Source organism: Lepisosteus oculatus, chromosome 21 (assembly GCF_040954835.1).
Source record: "Lepisosteus oculatus isolate fLepOcu1 chromosome 21, fLepOcu1.hap2, whole genome shotgun sequence".
Classification (NCBI taxonomy): Eukaryota; Metazoa; Chordata; class Actinopteri; order Semionotiformes; family Lepisosteidae; genus Lepisosteus; species Lepisosteus oculatus.
This window is the reverse complement of record NC_090716.1, coordinates 5,703,996-5,725,015: the sequence shown is the minus strand read 5'-3', so window position 1 is coordinate 5,725,015 and position 21,020 is coordinate 5,703,996. Positions and strand designations below refer to the sequence as shown.

The 21,020-nt window shown below is 37.1% G+C and overlaps 2 protein-coding genes across 16 annotated transcripts in view; both read right to left on the bottom strand.

The window, feature by feature from the left end:
• Positions 1–7,505, bottom strand: part of LOC102688419 (liprin-alpha-1) — a 42,347-nt gene extending 34,842 nt beyond the window's left edge. For 8 of the 15 annotated variants that reach the window (XM_015338535.2, XM_069181472.1, XM_069181470.1 and 5 more), the window contains exons 1-2: positions 6,575–7,505; positions 4,092–4,355 (exon numbers count right to left, since the gene is read on the bottom strand). In XM_015338535.2, coding sequence (XP_015194021.1) covers positions 4,092–4,355 — 264 coding nt within the window. In that variant the 5' untranslated portion in view covers positions 6,575–7,505. The remainder of the gene's footprint in view (positions 1–4,091; positions 4,356–6,574) is intronic. The other 7 variants (XM_069181474.1, XM_069181475.1, XM_015338545.2 and 4 more) reach the window with 1 other exon arrangement.
• Positions 7,506–16,545: 9,040 nt separating this feature from the next.
• fadd (Fas (tnfrsf6)-associated via death domain) lies at positions 16,546–18,975 on the bottom strand. The gene is made up of 3 exons (XM_006642656.3): positions 18,383–18,975; positions 17,203–17,490; positions 16,546–16,999 (listed from the first exon to the last, which is right to left on the bottom strand). The coding sequence occupies exons 1-2, from the start codon at positions 18,681–18,683 to the stop codon at positions 17,222–17,224; spliced, it is 570 nt and encodes a 189-aa protein (XP_006642719.2). The 5' UTR covers positions 18,684–18,975; the 3' UTR covers positions 16,546–16,999; positions 17,203–17,221.
• Positions 18,976–21,020: the final 2,045 nt, after the last annotated feature.

Genomic DNA, 21,020 nt, shown 5'->3' with positions numbered 1-21,020 from the left:
CGGACTGCTCTGGAATGCCATTCTGCATTCCATATATATATACACACACTGTATGCCACTTCCCCATGAAAAAAGAAAATGGACTGCTGTGTAGCCAGGCAGTTGAGCCCAATGGCTATACTCTCAGAGGAGTAAGATAACTTTATCTATTCTAAAAAAACCTCTCACTGCAGGAAGGAAAGAATTTAGTAGCACTCTCTGCTTCCTTTATTACATTGAGCCAGGCAGGCCCAGCACTAAATTACATTTTAAATCAAAGGAGACTAACGACAGAAAATTCATTTTTCAGGAAAGCACCCCTCCCCCCCACACACACTTTTATGTTGAGGTAGCACATTGCCTACTCAAACACCACGGTGCTGAATTATTCCATTTCTTCAAGCATTATTGCATTCTTTCTAAACTAATGTAAATGAAAAGCTCAATTTTAAAGGGGACCTGAAATGCTGTTTTTATATTTCCGGGTTAGACTGAGTGAATTTCAAACCACAATGAAAGTAAAATGTACACAGTAATGTAAAAAAAAAAAACTCAGATTTACATCACAAAATAGATTAAATTTCCAGGGATGGACAGCGTCATATTCTGCTGTTCAGAACAAGACAACAAAATCTGAAGTAACATGAAGCGTCTCTATTACATTGTAAATAAACAGACTTGTGAACACATCTTTCTTAATTCAATAGAAATATTGCTCTCAACTTTGAGATGGTTTTGCTGACAAACACTTGTTGTACTTGGTGACTCTGCATGCAGAGCAAGTTGGAACATTTCTGTTCTGCTGCAAAACTTATACTTATTTGCTTGTATGTCGCATTACATTGGTCATTTCAGCAACTAGTGAGCAGGAAGGGCCGCATCATGTCGCAATTCTAGAAAATTCTCGCTCTCGCCTGTGGGGAGACGAGAGGTTGCAATACGATGGTGATTTTCAGTACTTTCACAAAGATCATGATTTTGTGCTTAATTAGTGATTTGTGAAGTTTTGCAATACTGTCCATTCACTTATTTTCTTATTGAGATTTATTAACTGGTCTAGGAAATTTGGACTGCAGTTCACCTTAAAACGCGTCAGAACCAAATAATGTTTTATCCTGAATAAAAAGAATAAGGACAAATCCACCCATCTATCTGGCTACTTTGTGACACTAAAGACATGAATGAGCATAAACAGAGTTTTAAACAAGGTCAACATTTCCACTAGCCATACTGCTTTAAGTTCATAATTCACATAGACTCACAACAGCCATTTGTTAAGAGGGTTGAGAAGCAGTGCTCATTTCTAAGGTACTGTATTCTGAATATCTGATTACTATGAAGAGGTACTAGCTACTGGCCACTGAAAAGACTAGACCTTCAGGCTGTTATATAGCTTTGGTTGCCAGAGGGTTTTTTTTTTAATTCGTTTTATCCCAGGCATTTAAGTAAAACTTCTTAGCCAAAACCTAACAGCATCATTCTTTTCTCATAACTACACAATATTGTAGTTATTGGCCATGATTCACGCATCTGTTAAACAAAATTGCACAGTCATAGAAACTCAGCGTATCTTCACTACAGCTTTCTACTAAAGCCTGTAACAATACTCACTATTAGTACCATCTGCACTTTTTCGTTCATTAAATAATCTGAATGTCTCATTTCAAATAGTCCTAGAGGCAAAAAAAAAAGAGTTAACAAACAAGGTCATCTAAAGAGAATTTCATAAATAGCTGATAAGCAAAATTATGCAAGAAAAAGGGGTAAAACAATGGTGGAATTTGCCCTGTTATATCATAGTCAACACGAATGAACAGGCAGCTTCCAAATATGAGCACAGTTTAAAAAGCAGACAAGTATTATCAAAAATCCACAAAAGGTCTATGCCCAAGTTTATTTTAATGTTACCCTACCTGTTAAGAGGTAGTTTGTACACTCACTAATTCACTGGATTCTGCAATTTCATTCACTAATTGATTCACTAATCCCAAATGTTCCCTGGTGTGTGGTTTCTATCTGAGCACCCCTAATGTCAACAAAGCAGCTCTTGCTCAGAGAGCTCTCCCACTTCCACAGAGGCTGGATCGGAAACTTAAGAACAGGCCAGCAGATGATTGCCTCTTTGTATGCTGACCACAGCCACAGGGCACCTTTAATTACAACATTTCTGCTCCAGTACCCCTGCTAATGGCACAAGGGCCATGCTTGTGTAGCTGCAGATCTCCCAGCTGTAAAGTGGCCCGTGATGCTCCCATCAATAAAAAGAAAAGGGTCATCCCACCAGTTTTATTTCTAAACCCACCCCCAATTACTGCCTTTTTGGGCCTTACACCAAAATACAATTTTGCCAGAGCTATAGTTACTGTAGGATTCAGCTCAGACTATATTAGGGAGAGCTTTATTGCCACTTCAAGCCAACAAAAACACTATCCCTATCCAAGCCACAAACATCCTCAAGAAAGCATTTCTGTTACATGAATGGCTTTTCTGCACCCTGATTACTGTAAAGGTTTCCAACAGGCCAAATGATTAAACATTAAAGAAATGGAATTAAATTGTGGATTTTTCTTTATTATTCTTCGTGTAAGTCCATAAATTCCATAGAGCTAACACACAAAAGCTCACTCATCAACTGTAAATGTGAGGCAAATATCTTCTGGTAAAAAATAAGTCTATTGTTAGTACAGATCCAAAGTACTTTTCTGCCGTCATGTAATAAAACGTACCCTTCATTCTTTAAACAAAAAGATATTACGTTTTTACATTGCTGAAGTAAAGCTGTACAACAATAACCAAGACAACATAAAAGAGGTATTCAAGAGCACACCTGAAAGCCTCCCTTTATGGAACAGACAAAACAACAGGAAAAAAAACACATCATTACAAGCCCACACATACAGATATGTTGTCATGCTATCACATGAATTTACAACACGTACAAAGGTTAACAGGTCACGTCAACAAGCCGAAAGCATAACTTGATGGAAAATAATGGTCTCAAACAAAGAGTTTATTATTTTCAAATGCCATTGTGAGAGACTGAAGCAGGTTGACGATCTACATTTTTACTAACTTTCATGGTTTCTGTTACGCATCATGTTACCCACTGGTGAAGGATGGAATTAAATTAAAATGCACACTAAAGAGGCCTAGATGTTCAAACTACTATGTGGTTTCAACATGGTAAAATATCAAATCTCTTTGAGAAGACATTTGCCAAGTAAAATGTGTACAACAAACCAGTTAAACATTGCCAGTTATACACACTCTTAACTGCTTAGTGAAAACACTGATTCTATAAAACACCACAGAAGTTAAAATATGGTTCTTAAAAACTTAGTTGAGATTTGTCTTTCACTGAAGAGGTTTCAAGTAATATATGGAGCAGGTCTTCAGTTTAACAATTAAAGACAACAGTAATTCATCAACAATTTTAAACCAGTTATAAACCAGTTTCGTTGTTCTTGAGGTAAGCAGCAACTCAATCCACATACAGTATTGATGATTTCTTGCAGGAATTACTTTAAAGAAATGAACGGTAGATATAAAAATACAATTAGGAAACTTTGGCAATTGTACAGGAGTACCGACATAACAAAAATGAAAAATTAAGCTAAATGCATATATTACTGTAATTAATAGCAAGGGAAGCTGGACTCTCAAAGGCAAGACCTATATAACTGTTAATAAGTACAACTAATTCCAGATAAAAAGGGTTTAGTAATATTTCTAATGATATGGTTTTTAACCTCCAACAGAAGCCACAGATGCATGTCTTCCTCTCAACCATAAGCAACTACCACAAAAACACTATTTGAATGTTAAAAGAATATTTTCCCTGTAACTATGGAAATGCAACAGGTAGCCACAATTATCCCTGTAAATTCTTACCAAAATAAAAAGTCACATTAGTATAATCCAACACTAATACAACCAGCAGCAATCTGGATAAAAGAACACAACCTTACGGGCTGCAATGCAAGATGTGGAATTTGATCTTGGGCAATGGGGAATTTACCACTGTGGGGTTGTTTTAATTGAAAATGAGGCAGCGATGGGAGAAACCTGAAAGTGCATTATTTCTGCCCTTCCGGCTGCTCTGGGAGCGTTACCTGAGGCAGGGCCGTGTTGAGCTGTCTTTGTAGCGAGTCCCGCTCGTGGGTGACCTCGTGCAGCTTGCTCTGCGTCAGGCCCAGGTTCTCCTGGGTCTCTCGCAGCGTGTCCAACAGCCTGTCCCGCTCCTCCAGCATGGACACCATCAGCTGCTCGAAGTGCCCATCCGAGTCCGACTGCAGGGGGGACCCGGAGCCTCGACCCCCCCCACCGCCGGCCGGGATCTCAGCCTCGCTGATAGTGGGCATCACCTCGCACATCATCTGGAGGAGGAGGGCACAGTAAGTAAAGCTCAAGGTACACTGGCACTACCCTCACCCCGGTCAAGCCTTCTTCAAATCAGAAGCAGTGGCCCCGACGCGGACTTCGGTTCCAGCACATCTTAATTTGAAAGAACTGGACCTTCTGTTGAGGTTTCTGCAGAAGCGAAGCACAATTTAGGACACCAGGATAAAAACAAAAGCCATAGCAACCGCTGCACAATGAAAAGCTAGGCTCTGCAGATTGACCGCCTTTTACTATTACAACTTTATTTTCCAGGGTTTTTGTTGTAGTTAAGTCCCAGGAAATGTCACAACCAGGTCAAGATCTATGACATTCTGCAATACATTACAGGAATTACCAGTCAAGCTCCAGACAAAATGTGGGATAAAAAAAAAACAGTAAACAATAGAGCAATGCCTTTTAAAATCCCTAGTTGAAGACATTCATTCAGTGCTAAAGGCACTTGCTTTTTATGGCTTGCATGTCAGAAACCATTGTGTTCAGCTCAGTGCTCCTTACAACCAAATGTCCAACACTGGGCAATTTGTCCTCAGGAAGACGTTTATGGCCATCAGATATAGAGCTCCTAATATTAAAGGCATTTAGTTTTCGTTTATCAAATGCACTGTCAAAAATAGAAATCAGAATAATATCCCTTTACAACATAGCACTTACACAAGAGTCAATCCCACTTACTTGCATGTCAACATTCTTCTATTGGTTTAATGATAGCAGCTCTTTCAACAATTTGCAGTTTAATTGTACTTAACTAAGGAGTATGGGTGTTTTTATTCAGAAAACATGTTCTGATTACAAAGATACACAGCGTGGGGCAAAGGTTAATATTATCTACTTATTAGCTATTGAACGGGTAGGTCTGAGGACACACAGACAGGAACAAAGTACACCCATAAATGTCAATCAATTTGTGAGGAAAATTAAAAAGGACAATCTATCTGGACAATACTTTTTAGGCACTTCAATATCTGTTATCAATAAGTTATTTTTTAGTTTTCCATTGACACAGAGTGCTGTATCCATTTAAACTGATAATGTGGAAGATCTGTGGTCCTGGAAATTATCTTAAATGCATTACTGACTGCATAAAGAATGCCTGGAGTGACTTAGAAATGCAGGCTTTCAAGCTTAATGTACTGGGATAATTCATGATCATTCACTTAGGACACACGCTTTAAAGAGATACATACTTCTGTCTATTGGTTGCTCAAAATGAAGTTTATGTCTTACAAATAAATCATCAGAAAGGACATCAGAGTAATAAACAGGAAAAAACCCTCTGACTTAAAATATTTGGTTCTTCTACTGGGAAGAAAATAAATTGAGCGCAGAATTTAAATAATCACGTTGGTCTTCTCTTCATAAACTCACAATGTGTCACCACAGGGAAATATTTTCAGCTCGAGCAGACTCAATGTTTACGAATTCCAACCCCCTGAAAAACAACCAAGATCCTTCCTGTGCAGTATTGGTACAGCATACGCTGGATAGAACTAAGCTGCCAATTCTCCTATTCTAATTTCGTTTTTATAAAGTATTGGCCTTTATTGTGAAAGAAAACCAATTTAAATGTAAAAAATGGAATTCAAATGAAACCAGTTTTACTGTATATTAAACTCGTTTAAAAAAAGCGGAGAGGGTCTTTTTATATAGGTACATTATTCGGTCTAAAAATGATGCTCTGCACCCTTTATGATAAAAATAAGCGGAGGCGGCTACCTGTCAGAGCAGATGTGTTCGTCTGGAGTAACAGAATGAAGGAAAAGCTGTAACAGTTTTGTGAAAAGCGCTTATTCAACAGTTTACTGTGCGCCAGTGACGCACTGTGTGTGTGTATTGATTAGTTCCATTCGCGAGCCAGAGGCCCAGTAGGTAACCAAGCAATTAAGTTTTCCACTGCCCTCTTAGAGGTGTCTGCTCATTTAAAGGCTTTGTACAGCACGATAATGGAGCTGCGTGATCTCGAAGCCTTACATAAAGAAAGCTAACTCACCTTGCATCAGACACTGTATTTGCAAATTCATAAACAATTTAAATAAATAAAAAACTTAGAAAAAGTAACCCTCTGTTGTTGCAAGTGTGCAGGCGTTACAGTCGGATGCTTAGCTAAAACAAAGGAACACTTTTCAATAGAAAACGAGGGGGTTAAGAAACCGCTGTCTCCCTCCATATTTATAAATACACAAAGAACACTGTTTACCTTGCCAGAGAGGAGGAAATATCTTCTGTCAATTCCACTTTCCCCTCTTGTATGAGCTTGTTAATACAATCCTTTATGATTATTGTTATTAGCAGCTTTTTAAAAAACGAAAAACAATATTTAAAGTGCTATCAGGTATCCTCCAAGCCATCCAACAGTAATAAATCCATCAAAGACGTAAAATAAAATATTAAACAGCTACCCAGATGGCAAAAAAGAAAATCCCAAAGGCCCGAAAGAGCGAAAGAGACTTGGATTCCCGTGACTTCCTGAATTAATGATGTATTTTAAGAACTACGAGCGCTAAAAAACAACTAAGTTACCTTATTAAGGTAAAATATAACGATCACAGCCAATCATAATAACCTCCTACAAATACCCACAGTGTTAGTGGGATAATAATATCAAACGCTCCTGGAAAACAGATGTAAACTAAGGCAATCCTGCAATTTTTATCTTCTTTAGCTGCAACCAGCGATCGGGCCCGCAACGCGTTATAATCCAGTTTCTATTAACCAGGGAGCCATCGCAAACAGCTAGGAGGACGCCGGACAGAAAACATCGAATTGGTACAGTATTTCCTCTTCGCTGCTTCTCTGTTGTCGAGGGTCTCTCCTTTCAGCCGCGTCACCAGCCCAGAAGAAAAGCAGACTCCTTTTCCAAGGGATCCGAGGAGCAGTGAGAAGCAGAGGGGATACTTGAAACTCCTTAGTCGATAAAAATCCCAATTTATCCTCAGTTCGGAAATACAGATGTCCCGGATTCCTTTGTTTCCGGGATGCCCGAGGCCGAAGTCATCCAGCGCCCGTTAATGTAACAGGGTTCAACCCCGGTTTGGTCGTCCTCTTCTGTCAGAACTACTTCTCTCCCTTTCCGTGCTGGAGCCTCGGCTCTCGTTATCTCCAGTTTCCTGTTCTCCAATAAATCACTGCGTGACGTTCCCAACGTGCACTGCGCGCTGGGAAGTATCCACTTCCAAACTGCAGCGCCCTCTGAGGTTATCCCCGGAATTAAATACGGGAATACCCCCTCCAAAATCAAGTGAAGTCAGGTAAACTGCCCCCAATTGACTACTAGTAACCAATTGAGTTAGATGGGCCTAATGGCCTGATTTTGTTTGTAACCTTTTTTTTTATTTTCTTACTAAAATCGACTAAAATGTTTATTTCCTTCCTAAAATCTGCCTCACAGTCTCACATTCATGCAGCCATTGGAGATGTACTGTATGGTCGGAGCCAAAAGGGCTTTTTTAAAATTATGCCCACATTTTTCCATATACTGTACCAGCCTCTAACCATCGTGCGTGAATAATTAAAGACTATACTGACGTTTCTTTGTCAAAGAGAAATGTGCCCACATGAGACTGAAGACAGGAAGGGTTGAAAAAGATGAAAATGTCAATCAATTGTTTAAGATGCAAGCCTTTATTTTATGGCTTTGTCTGGGGTGTGTTTTTAGCTGTTATATTCTTACATGGCCAGAAGTTATTTAATAAGAAACAATATGTTTGAAATCAATCTTTATACCATAAAGCACTCAGATTACTAATACTACTGTTTCCTGTTTCATTTAAATAATTTACCATTACCTGACCATATTGACACCCCTAGTCATTTCACTGACCCCAGCCTTTCCCCCTGCCTTGAGGGACCTATCACTCTAAATTACTGTAATTAGTCATGAACATCCTTTCTGAATAGATGGAGGTCAAAGGTTAAGCTCTCCACACCTCGTTGTGTTCTATTTTCCTTTCTTTTCCCAATTTACCAGGATAATATAACGGCCTTAAAGCCCTCTGGTGCATCCACAAAGTGACAATAACTGCAGTATGGTTGTGGGAAAGATGGGACTTCAGTTGTGCTTTTAACTGGGAGTGCATGGATTTCTGGGAAGTGCTTCATTAAAAATGTCCCGAAATACAGGCTGTGACTTTCTGATAGAAGAACATCAGAACATTAAAACATGAGAAAAAAAGTATTAAAATTAGTTCTCACACAAAGGGCTCTTGCTCATTGTTTTCTTCCAGTCCCCTCCCTATTCCATAATTCATTTGTTTTATTCAAGTAAATGGACGAACCAAAAGGAGTGGAGAAGATTGGCGCTTTCTAACCAGACTTAACTCCTGACTCTGTCGTTTCAGAACAGCAGAGTGCCCCATGCCCTCTCACTTCCTTCTCTCTGCCTCCTCTTTATAAATAGAAGAAGACTGCTTTTTCACACCTACCAGCTGCTGCATGAAAAGGAATGCACTGGTCACAGAAGATGCACAAAACAAATAGAATACAGCAAACGAAAATGTTCCCCCACATTCTTTATTAGTAAAGAAGACCAGTAAGGCAAAAATAGATGTTTAATTTATATTTCTAGGGGGCTTTCCTTATAGAAGATGTTATTTAGCATATGCTGCACATATCAAAAGCCCACCACTTACTGAAACACAAGACCAGCATTTTTGAGACAAAGATCATGATAAATAAATAAACACCCTTTGTTCTGGCTTCTACTGAGGATGAAGTGCATTCCTCTTGGCTGAAATGTGCTGGTAGTGGATGTGATCATATACAGTTGAAAATGGAAAACAGTGGCATTATTTGCATAGAAATCTTTTTGTTTTAAATAACATATTTTACAACTCACACACAGGTTATCCATGTCTTAAATCAACCTGTAACTTTCGATGTTTTTTATAGTTAGTATATGTTCTGGGAATACAGTAACTTTCATTAAGTTTGACTTGTGATGACTCATGGTTTTGTTTCACAGAAGCACAATAATACATATCCTGCTCATTGTGCTGAAAGCAATACTCACAATGTGTTATACAACTTTCAGCATGGCTACATAATTTTTAATTATATATTGTGCATACAAACACCCCCTCCTTTCATCACTAGCATTTGTGCTGTGATCACGAAAGTAATTTAAGTTTAAGGAGTTAAGCAATTTTTATGTACAAGTGCAGCACATGCAATACACAATCATGTACAATATCTATACATATATATGTATGTACACCTCAAAAAGTGTTTATGTCACTTCGCTCATAACTTGGATATTTTAACATCTATATTTCAAGTGATCGCATAACTGTACTTGAGTATACAGGACCATGGGAAATGCATACTTTGAACGGGCTGTTTTGTTTTTTCATTGGCTGATGGATGGTTTGATGTTATACTTAGAGCATTGTATTTATTTGATCCCAAGTATATAGTAAAATAAAATGTCAAGGAAAACAAAAGGCCTCATGCATATTTCACGTATTGCATTTTAGCTTCTATCATTACTCAGTTTATTGGGGAGACAAGGATGGCACTGTCTCAGCAGATGTGTTGCCTGTGATTATTAATAGTGTGCATCTAATTCACCAGCTGGACACTTGCCATTAGAAACCTCCCAGTGGATATGGTGAAAAAGCCTGATCAGACATAAATCTGTTACAGGTTTTACAGCATTTTATACATTCTGATATAGACACAGAAAAAGAGGGCATTGCTTTAAAACAGCCACAAAAGATTGGTATGTCACTCCATTAGCTACATACTCTATGTTCCATCATGTGTATGTTTTTCACCATTATTACTTTTTTAATACAAAACATGCATGGTAATACATGGACAATTTTAAACAAATTTATGCTGAAGGCTTTCTTTAGTATTTGATCATTTGCATTAATGCATTATTAAAAAAGAAAATGATAACTTCAACAATTATTACCAATACACAGCACAAAGATGTTAATTATATGTAAATATAGTAGTCCCTGCACATATTTCTACGTACTGTGTGTATAACAGCAGTGAACTTGGCTCCTCCACAAATTCCAATCTAGAGTATTTGTCAATGCATCCCTTTATCACCCCTCACATCCACTGCTATTTGAAAATCACAGTTAGAAGCAGACTGATGTGTTTTTACAGGTACCAGTAAAGAATGTAAAGAATGCATGGAATGTCACTCATTCCAGAAGTCTGACAAAAGCAGAATTTACCCTGGAATCAATTGAATATGGTTTGGTGCAATTACATTTATCTTTCTTTGGTTTTAGAAGTTGTGGTTATTTATGTAAGTTATGTTGTTATACATTGAGTTCCATAGAATTAAATGGGTAAAGATCCACCTTGTTTAGGCATGTGGGCAGGACCAAAGTGTAGGGGATTCCGGAATCGTAAAACATTCTGTATAAATAGCTAGAAAATAGCACACTCAATTGCTTCTTGAGTTGAAGCAATACTAAAAGACATGGCAATTAAAGACAAGACTAAATTAGAAGGGTTACGAAGACTTCTTTGGCTTCTATTATTACAACTCCTGTATCTTAACTCTGGAGAGAAAGAAGGAATCTGCAGGTACAAACTGATTAGGTGGGGACAGTCATTTGCTTTTGGGTAGTTGGGTCTGGATTTCATTTCTACTATTCCTGCTTCATGCCATAATTCACAGATATTGCCAGACCTTACCAGGACGAATCTGTGTTTCTTTTGGTTGACAAAGTGCAATGCTGCCTTCTGCCAGTTTATGGAAAGCATCACATTTGACATATCCCAGTGGAGCCGGTTCCTCAGGATTTGACACCAAAGAGAGTGTGTATCACCTATACCAGTGTGCGATGCTGCAAGGCTAACAGTCTTAAACACAATATAACCAGCAGGACAACTTGGTCTGGGCGAAGGACTGTTTCTACACAATGAACATAAGAGACCACCGGGGGTGTTCTGGGATATTTTCAAAACAAAGTGCGATGGAGACTCCTAATTAAAATGACAACATCATTTAAAAGCTCTAATTATTTTAAAGGAGCATCCTAAGCCTTGAATTGACATTTAGGTTGTATGTTTCAAGTGTGTAGGCAGGAAATTGTTAAGGAGCATCTCTAAAGCATTATTTTTGCTTTTCGGGAGACAATAGACATTTCCTCCAAGACCAAGTTAGCGACAATACTGTGATTTTAGGACTTTTTATATAATGACAAATACACTGTACATCTGTCCACTGCACTAATGCCTATGCTACAAGCGCTGAAAGTGTGAAGCAAATTGATTGTTCAATACTGCTGCCATAACAAGTTGAAATATTCATTAGGTACAAAATCTACATTCCCCAGTACCTAATCTATTCATTAGGTACAAAACATATCCCCACATATGTTTTGTTCACTGATCTTGAAACAGCAGCAATGATGAACATGGAAAAGGAAAGCTCATTTTCCTGATCTTTTGGCTTTTGCTACTTTTTTCTCTGTTCCAGAAAAAAATATTCTGTTCTTGCTAAAACAACCAGCAAATTAATTCCAAGGCCCAGCAGGACACACTGGAACTTTAAAGGCAGAACTGACAGTGCTGTTTGGGAGAATTTAGATGCCCTAAGGGAATGCATGGAAAAATGTTGAGAGCAATCTGGCTTGGACAGAAAAACAGTCAGTGAAGCATATGGTCTATCCAAACACTTGGATGACCTTGATTTCCTGCATTAATTGGATTTTTTTGCCTTATTATTCATACCCAAAGTTGACATATTGTATAACTTCTTACAGAAGCGTGGCATTGACACAGCTGCAGGGAGTACTGTAATAAACAGTGCAAAATTGAACACAAAATGAGGGAACACATTGATTCACTGGCAACTTCAGATATGGAAATTGAGCCTTCTTTAAAATGAAGAAATGTGAACAATGACATTATCAGAAATGAGATTTGTGACACAGTAACCATACTAGAGAAGAACAGATTTGGTCAAAGTGACCATTTACTAGCAGCATGATTAGTGGATTATCTCCCACATTTACCAACTAATTTCCAACTGAAGAATTAACTTGTGCCACCAACCACTTCCTTCTGCTGAGTCAAGTGCAGAGACAGAGCTTTCAGGACAGTATTACCACACAGAGCTACACCGTGGAAGAGCAGCATTGTTCTGTTAAAATCTGCAGAAAACGTATCTTCCCTAAAGCTCTGCATTTGTGGAATATAGAGTTTCAACACAGCCAACTATCCATAAATGATGCTTTGATTAAAATAATGCTAGATAAGATGCATTGACTTCACAAATGTCAACATCTTTTTACAACTTGGTGTGATGTCCTACAAATGCTTCACTTTATTCCATTAAACCACAATGAATTTATAACAATAACAATCACAACACAATCACATGGAAGTTATGTGGGCAGGACTAAAATGCAGGGAGGTCCCAAGCTCTTCTGGAAGATGGCTTAAGCTTATAAATAGCACAAAAGAAGGTTATTGTATTGAATTTTAATTTGTTTCAAAGTTTGTCAAGACAGGACTCCAGCATCTCCTGATGACAAAAATAAGAGAAGACTTGGATATATATATGTATCACCACTTTATTAACCCTTTACAATTTCTTGCATTAGGAATGATCTTTTCCCATACCCCAGGTTGCTCTCCATGAGACACACAGACACACAGACAGGGAGAGAGCCTGGGGTCAGAGCGCAGGGTCTGCCATTGTACGGCACAGTTGGAGTTAAGGGCCTTGCTCAGGAGCCCAGCAGAGTAGGATTCCTCTGCCGGCTGCGGGATTTGAACCGGCAACCTTCTAGCCACAGGCGCAGATCCTTAGCCACAGGAATTAAATTTTAAATAAGATCTAAAAGCGATGGTTCTCTGTGAATGAAAATGAGAAGAAAAAAGGGATCTTTTTAGGATGAGAGATGAGAACCATTATTTATCCTAAAGGGACCATTACATGGTTAGTTTTTTAGACTACTTTTAATCTTATTTGCGGCTGCCAGAATTTTATCTGTTGTTCTGTAAAGGTAATGAAGTTTACCTTTCTTAATTTTTACATTGAGTTTCTAGCATTTTATCTGTTCACATCATAGTGAATTACTCTGCTGGGCAGACTCTTGGAAACTGAGAAACATTTACTGTATGTAATCATTTCCAGCATGAAGGAAAGTGATCACTGATACATAACTGCCCTGCAAAAACACTGTTTTGTTATAGATTGTTATTTCCAATATGAGTGACAGGCATTCTGTTATAAAAGGCTGTAACATTTAAAGTTAGCAGTGCTAATAAGCTTTTTCTTTCTATGCATTAAAGAACATTAAACAGTTAGACTTTATGTGGAACTTAGGATAGAATGAATAGTAATAAAATACCTCTCCAAACGTACAGTGTTTCAAGAAATCATACTGTATTTCATAATTACAGTAAGTTGTCCTTAACTGCATAACTTAATATACAATAGCAGTGACTTCTTAGCTTCATTAAGATGGTTTTCAGTCAAGTATGACTCACTCATTTAAGGTTAAATGCACAGTGTTATCACTGACAGTAAACAAGTTACTGAACTGACTGCAAATAGCATTACTGTGCAACCAATAATTACTTCAGACTAGGCTGACTTCTTGTGGTGTTATCCTTCAAGAATAGATAAGCCCCTTATGTGAATAATACAAAAAATGACAGCTATTTCACTTGCGAAAAGAACATTGATCTTACATACATTAATAATCCATAAAATATTAAATGTTTGTACTCACATACTAAAATGCTTCTTTTAAACCTATAAAGTACACTTTAAAGTACATTTGATTTGTTTTTTGTTTAAAAGGTTACTGGATTTAGTACTTAATTGATCAAGTCAAGAATAAGATATGTTTCAATATAGGAACAATATGCATGCGTATATATACATCTTGTATATACGTTATATCTTACCATATTATTTTTTTATACCAAAATCTCTATGTTTTATTTTAACTTGTCATGATGTCACTCAAACCTCCTGACTTCTTTGTTTTGTTTTGTCCAGTTGCCAAGCTGTTTCTAAATCTAGTGCATTCTTTACTTAAATGGCACTGCCTTTAGCTTGCTTACTTCAGTCTGTCCAAGTTAGGTATATATTGTATGTCACCAGTATAAACATAGCTTTAGTCTTTCTCTAGGCGAATACCTTGCAATGGTGGTGTAGAAAAAGACTGCAGTACCTCAAATTTTCTGTTTATGTAAGGTCTATTGAGCTGTTAAAATATGTTTTTACAGCTTGGAGCGATCATCTGGGTTCCTGTCTTGCAGGAAAAGGGGGGTGCGATTTAGTGGATTTTTGGGGGGTTAGGGAATATTCAAACAGTATATTTGTGTGGTGATGCCTTACTAATTTCAGATTTTTTTTTGCTGTGAGCTTTTAATAGTCTATACAGGGGTTGAAAGATATCCACAAGAATTATTTTCAAACTTTTTGGTGAAGAATTAATTGCAATTTTTACAACTAAGACATAAAATGGAATTATTTAGGCTACAGGTTACAAGGTACATAACACTGAATGGATAAATCAATTAATAATCAAGCATGATCATAATTGCTCAAGCAAAAGCAGTCCTGTCAATATTTTTTTTATTTCTGTATTTTAATTACATGTGGTAAGGTAATCTATTCAATTTTAATTTATTAAAATTAAGTTAGCAATAGTTAAACATTACTTTAATATGCGTCCCACAAACAATAATATTAACTTGAACTTTGTGTTTAAGTGAAAATAATATTTGTCCAATATAAACACAGCATTATTTTAAGACAGGATAATTTGTAACAGCTAAAGCATTAAATTGATTTGCTTAATTTCTGACCTAAAATTAGTTACTTGTGCCTCTGTGTTATTTTTAAAAGTGTGTTTTCTCCATTTCAGAACATAAAATGCTCTACCTCACTGATCAAAGAAGTGTTTGAGTCCGGGGTAATCCTATCCCACTCCTTCACAAAAGCAGTTTAAGAAGTTAAGAAGAAAACCGATGGACTGGAAACACACTCAGTCACATTGCTGTGACTGAAGGTGCAGAGAACTGAGGGGTCTGTAGAATGATTCTGTAACCCCACTGATAACGTCACTAACGCAGGCCTATCCATTATCACATCCACTAATGATGTGCAGCTCTCCTGTGATAGGATATCCACCTTTTAACAACCACCCTCCCTCCCTCTCTCAACTCCTCCTCTTGGCGTAGGAAGATACTGTATACCCAGTGTTTTAAAGGCTGTTGTCAAGCCTCATTGTGAAACAGTTGTGTGGAGCTGCTTGTAATCCTCTTTGAAACCTCACGTGGTGACAGTCTGGCACTCAGCAGTCCTACAGCCCTTTCTTGCTCCTCCATTACTAATCTTGACATCCTGTTCAGTCTGCAGCTAAAATGTGAAACTGGATTTTTCTGACACTGAACTTCATGTCCTCATTTTAATTCTAGAGATGTGGAATACAGAGGTGTATATTTAAGGTCTAATTTGAAAACACTAACTCAGAAACCAGAGCACGATGAAATAATTCACATTTTTGATATCTTGTTGATATTTATACATTACCACAATATTTGTATGGTAATTACAGTTGATCAGTTCATGGCAGTCTATAAGTGATGACTGAAGATCTGGCAGACCTAACCATCTGTTTGTTCTGTTTGCCTGAAAATCAATTTTAAATAAAGCATCAACCTCTTTTTCAGTACTAATTTAACAGGACTCTGTTGCAATGAAAATTTAAAGTTTACTTACGTTATCCATTTTACAAAATGTACAATATTCCTTATAGCTAGCTGCTTGCTGGAGGAGCACAGGGAAATTCACTTTAATCCTGTTACACTTTAGATTATTGATTGCAAATGCCATTTATAAATATGGATAACATACTGTAGATTGAATATAATAAAGTATCACTAAAGTGACATCAATGGGATAATTACCAAACTCTGTTGCAGATGAACAGATCCTTATCCTAACCATACAGTTAGGGTATCAAATTATGTTTTAAAAACTGTTTAAACGCTAATTAATAAAATGAATAAGATTATATATACTGTAGACACATGTAACGGGAACACAATTTACAATATTACCTGGATCTCTACATGTGGGAATACATTCAGCCAAAGTAAAAGACATTAAATCTTCCAGGTCTGGTTGCTTTAGACTCTCAAACAGTAAGAAAAAAAAAAATTTATAAAACATACTCAAAGTGCATGATTATTTTATTTTAATCACAGAAATTAAAATGAATGTATTGTTAAAAAAAACATAATATTGCTTTTGGAAATGGAAACAGTTCAATGCTATGTTCCACATTTAGAAGAATCGGCTGAAGACACATGGAGAATGAGGCAATAGAGCACCAGTCCAACCATTCTTATTCTCTTCATTTTCTGCTGTTAAACTGAAAAAGTGAAAGGTCTGTGCAGAAAACAATAAGGGAATCCTGCACAACAGCACCACCTGGAGTGTGCATTCCCCATACCTGTAAACTCCTGTAAACCTGTGAAACCTGTTTATCACCAGATCCAGGATGTGTAAACCTAAATTTTGTTACCTTTAGGAGATAAAGAAATAAATACCGAATTTAGACATTTGAGTAGGGATCGGCGTCAGCATACGTAGGGTGCAAAGGAACAGGTGAAGCTTCATTCCATGCTGAAAGGTAAAGAAAACAAACACTAAGTTTCAGCTGTGGAGCCTTCTTCAGAGGTTTCATTCAAGTATTGAATTTATATTTACAGAGAATTGTACACCAATATGAACATTACAGTTAAGCCCTCAAATAGACATTTTGATCATGTCGTGTTTAAAACGTATAACAGGAACAAAGAGCTCCAAAAGCCAAAAGAAAACTTCACCTTTTTCAGCAGAAGTTTTTCATTGAGTCCAGATTTTCTCTACAAAGTCAGCCGTGAGGTTCATCTTGCACTCGCGAAGTTTCTCTATCAAATCCATGACCTTGGCTTCCTTTCCCTTGGTCTTCTGCCACACTCTCAAAACCTCTCTCACCTGCTCCTCCATGTTGAATGGGTGTTTTTCCCTAATGTGGTCCAGTTTGGCATCAGTAATGCCTAACTTTCTGGCAAACATCCTCCAGTCTCTCCCCATGTTTTCAACAATGACTCCAAAAGCAGCATCCAGCTTTTCTGGAATAGAGAGTTACTAATTGAGCTACACCGTATCTGTATTATCAGACAAGGAAACAGCAAAATGAGAGGAATGTTTAGAAACCAGATTCACTCTTTACTATTGGCAAATGGACATGATTCAAGAAAAAATATTCATTCTATTCTGTGTTGGGGGCAGAATATCCAAAAATGACAAACATTGTAAAAGATCAACAAAACCAAAGAACTGAAGTATCACAACTACAGAACATAAACAAAGGATGAAGAGTGGTTTACTAAGTATGAAATGTCGTCAATCTCTTTTTGTAAAACAAAAGGTATCTCCAGCGTTTTAATAGTGCACACAAGCACAATACCTACAGTACTAAAGTGGACTCAAATTCTCTCTAGCTAATGAATATTATTAATACACCTTTAAAAGAATGTTTTATGGTATTGAACTGTTGTTGTATTGTATATCTTATTATATACTATACGTTTATGAGCTCTTGATATGCAAGATAAACTCCTTTAGAGAAAACAAAGGTTCACTCATTCAAAAGAGCTCCTACCAGTGTTAGGTGTTCGTAAAGAAATTACTCCTGTCTTTTCTTCCTCATATTGAAAACGAAGCATTTATGTTAACGGATGTTTTCCAGTTCACTTCGAAAGCCACACCCCTCGTTCCAATTCAATACTCTGTGGATAAGGTCACTTTTCCAGTATTCACAGCTGTTATAAAAGGTGTCATATTCAATAAGGAAATTATTTGGTCCGGTAAGAGAGAATCTCATAAGACCAGAAGTTGAATGTGTGTCTAACTTCATAAGTGTCTGCATCTTTAGACGTGAGGTACAAATGTGAGCTGCAAGCAACAAGACGAGTAATGTATCTACTGCTTTAAAACAGTAAGTGTTTTACTGAAACTTACCTCTCTCTTTCACATCGGGCTGATTGTCGTTTAGTCCGGCGGGTCCATCTCTTTCAAACTTCTGCAGTAACTCTATGAGGTCTTGCCTGTCAATATGTCCGAGGAGATAATGGAGGAATTCCGTGCTGTCGGGTCCAATCTTGTTCATTTCGATTAGACACTGAAACAGCTCCGTGCCCTGGTGGATCTGCTCAAGCTTCTTCTTTTTTATATCTTCCACGCAGAGAAACTTGAGAGAGTTCAAGTTATCTTTACTCAGACGTTGGGAAATCTGATATAGTACATCTAAAAACCCGCTCATCTTAGTCTTCGAAGGGTCAGCCGGTTTTCAGCACTCAAGCCAGAATTATTTTTGGCCAAGAAAAAAGTCTGTCAAGACAAATAAACGAGGGCAGAAACCACACACCAAGACTTCGCTTTGTAACTAATGCTGCGCCCCTACCATTACTTTCACTTTCGGATTGTTTTACATTTATCAAGACTGTGCACTTAATATTTAAAAAAGCATATAATTTGCATACCTTACCAATAGAACGCCCTAATAAAATCTGCAAAAAAATAAATATTAAATTAAACATACCAACTTTAACTTCATCTCAAAATTACGTTTACTTCCTGACTAAGCAGTTCCTTTTGGGAAATAAATGTCCTTGCCAGGAAACAGCGCCAACTACTGGTGTGGCATTCAAACGGCATTCAAAATCAGACGGCACATGACCTATCTACAAATACTGTATTTTGAAAAGGATTCTTTCTGTCTACACGCAGTCATTAAAAGTCCTTTATCTGAAAATAATATAAATCTTTTTATTAAGAAATTACATTAAGGATTTATGTTGCCTCGTCCCATTACTTGATAGTCAGACTATCACCAATAGATGGCGATAGAGCTTCTCTTCCAACTAGAGAGGTTAACCACGTAAATATATTCTGGTGCATAGTAAGACGAGTCCGCGCAATAATTTTCGGATGCATTCGGGTTTCTGGTGGAATTAAACATATTTGATTGCGATTCCCGAACATGCGTGTAATACTAAAATTGCATAACTATTTAGTTATGTATACAAACCTGATACACATTGTTGAACTGAAAACAATCTTATGAAAACTCTAAAACACCGTTAAAGTCCAGAGGTTTTAATATGAAGTTTATTATTGTTTTTTCCGATATATTTTAAAATGTGACAAAGTGTCCCGTATGGTTTTAGTTATTGAGGGAGCGAGGAAAGGAAAAGGAAGAGTTCAGTGATTCCTAATAAACATTATGTTGTATAAAATAAAATTAAAAGTGCAAAAGGTTAAAGGATATTTTAGTTGTGTTATGTTAAAAGTTAGTGTTGTCAAGAACTTGCTGTGACCTTTATATTTTCTGAACCAATTCAGAAACACGGAAACATGGGTAGCACGAATTGTCTTTAACACATTGGTATTTAATGCACTGGACGTTAAAGGAGAGGCTTTTAATTTTTCTAAATACAAATATTGCCAATAAACAAAGACACAGAGTAGGTCAGGTGCAAATCTGCTATAATTTTACAAGGCATACTTGAAAACAGTACTCAAGAAAATCAACTGCATCTCTTCAGTAAAATGCCGTTGCGGTGTTAGAGCCTGCATCAGACGCACTGCCACTTTCTAAAACCAGGTTGAGTTTAGTCTGATATTCCAGTAAGATACACAACCTGTAAAGGTAGACTAAATAAAAATGATGAATTTCTTTATCCCGTTGAAAACAACACGATTCTGGTCCTGTTAAAGTAGTTCTCACTAACAGTGAGAACTTGCATTCATTTGGCAGTGCTGTCTTTCTTTGTGCTTAAGTGCTTATCAAGGTGAGAAAACACAGTGCTCTAAAATGGAATATTCCTTGCTCTATTTACATTTCCCAAGCTTTTCTCTCACTTTATTTCCTGAACTTTAGTCATAATTTATCTGTCCCGTGTCAAGATTGTATTTTCAAAAATCGGTTTTGCAAGACTCCAGGCTTTGTCCAAACTTTCTTCACACTCTTGAAAGGAATATTCCTTTCTGCAATTTAGCAGCACTATGAATTGAGAGAAAAGGAGGGAGAAATGGTTTGTGGCTTGACTCAAATAAAATACAGTAGTGCAAGAACTATTTCCTCAATTAGAAAAGTCAGTCAGTAATTTTCATTCTGTTATTCAGTATTTGCAATGGCATGCTTGAAAAGTTTGTAGGGACAATATTTTAACTGAGATAATAGCTAATTATTAGCTAAATAACCCTGAAAAAGACTCCAAAACATCCTAATTCTTCCCTTGGGTGAATATTTAAAATAATACAGTACTTTGCCCCTTAAGCAGTTTATTGCATTTGACAGTGTGATCATATAAAGTAGGAAGTCAATGTTTTAGCATAACATACTGTAGATTTAGGAATGGGGGATGTGCTTTTTTAAAATGAGAACAGGAGGGAAGTTTTTATAAAAAGGGTTGTCAGATCATATTATCATTTATGTTGAAGCTCGTACCTTCATTTATTTCAAGAAATGGCTCAAAATTAGATACTACAAACTGTAAATGTAATTAGCTAAATGGGCCTAACAGCCTCTTCTCATTTGTAAGTTCTCTTACATTATTGTTTATTATGATTATATGTTTCAGCAGTATTATGCACA

What these genes read in the sequence shown, in the direction of transcription:
- fadd (XM_006642656.3), bottom strand. Translation starts at nt 18,683, where the DNA reads ATGAGCGGGTTTTTAGATGTACTATATCAGATTTCCCAACGTCTGAGT. An exon ending in GCCCGATGTGAAAGAGAGAG is followed by an intron (nt 17,491 to 18,382) that starts GTAAGTTTCAGT and finishes TCTCTATTCCAG; the next exon opens with AAAAGCTGGATGCTGCTTTT.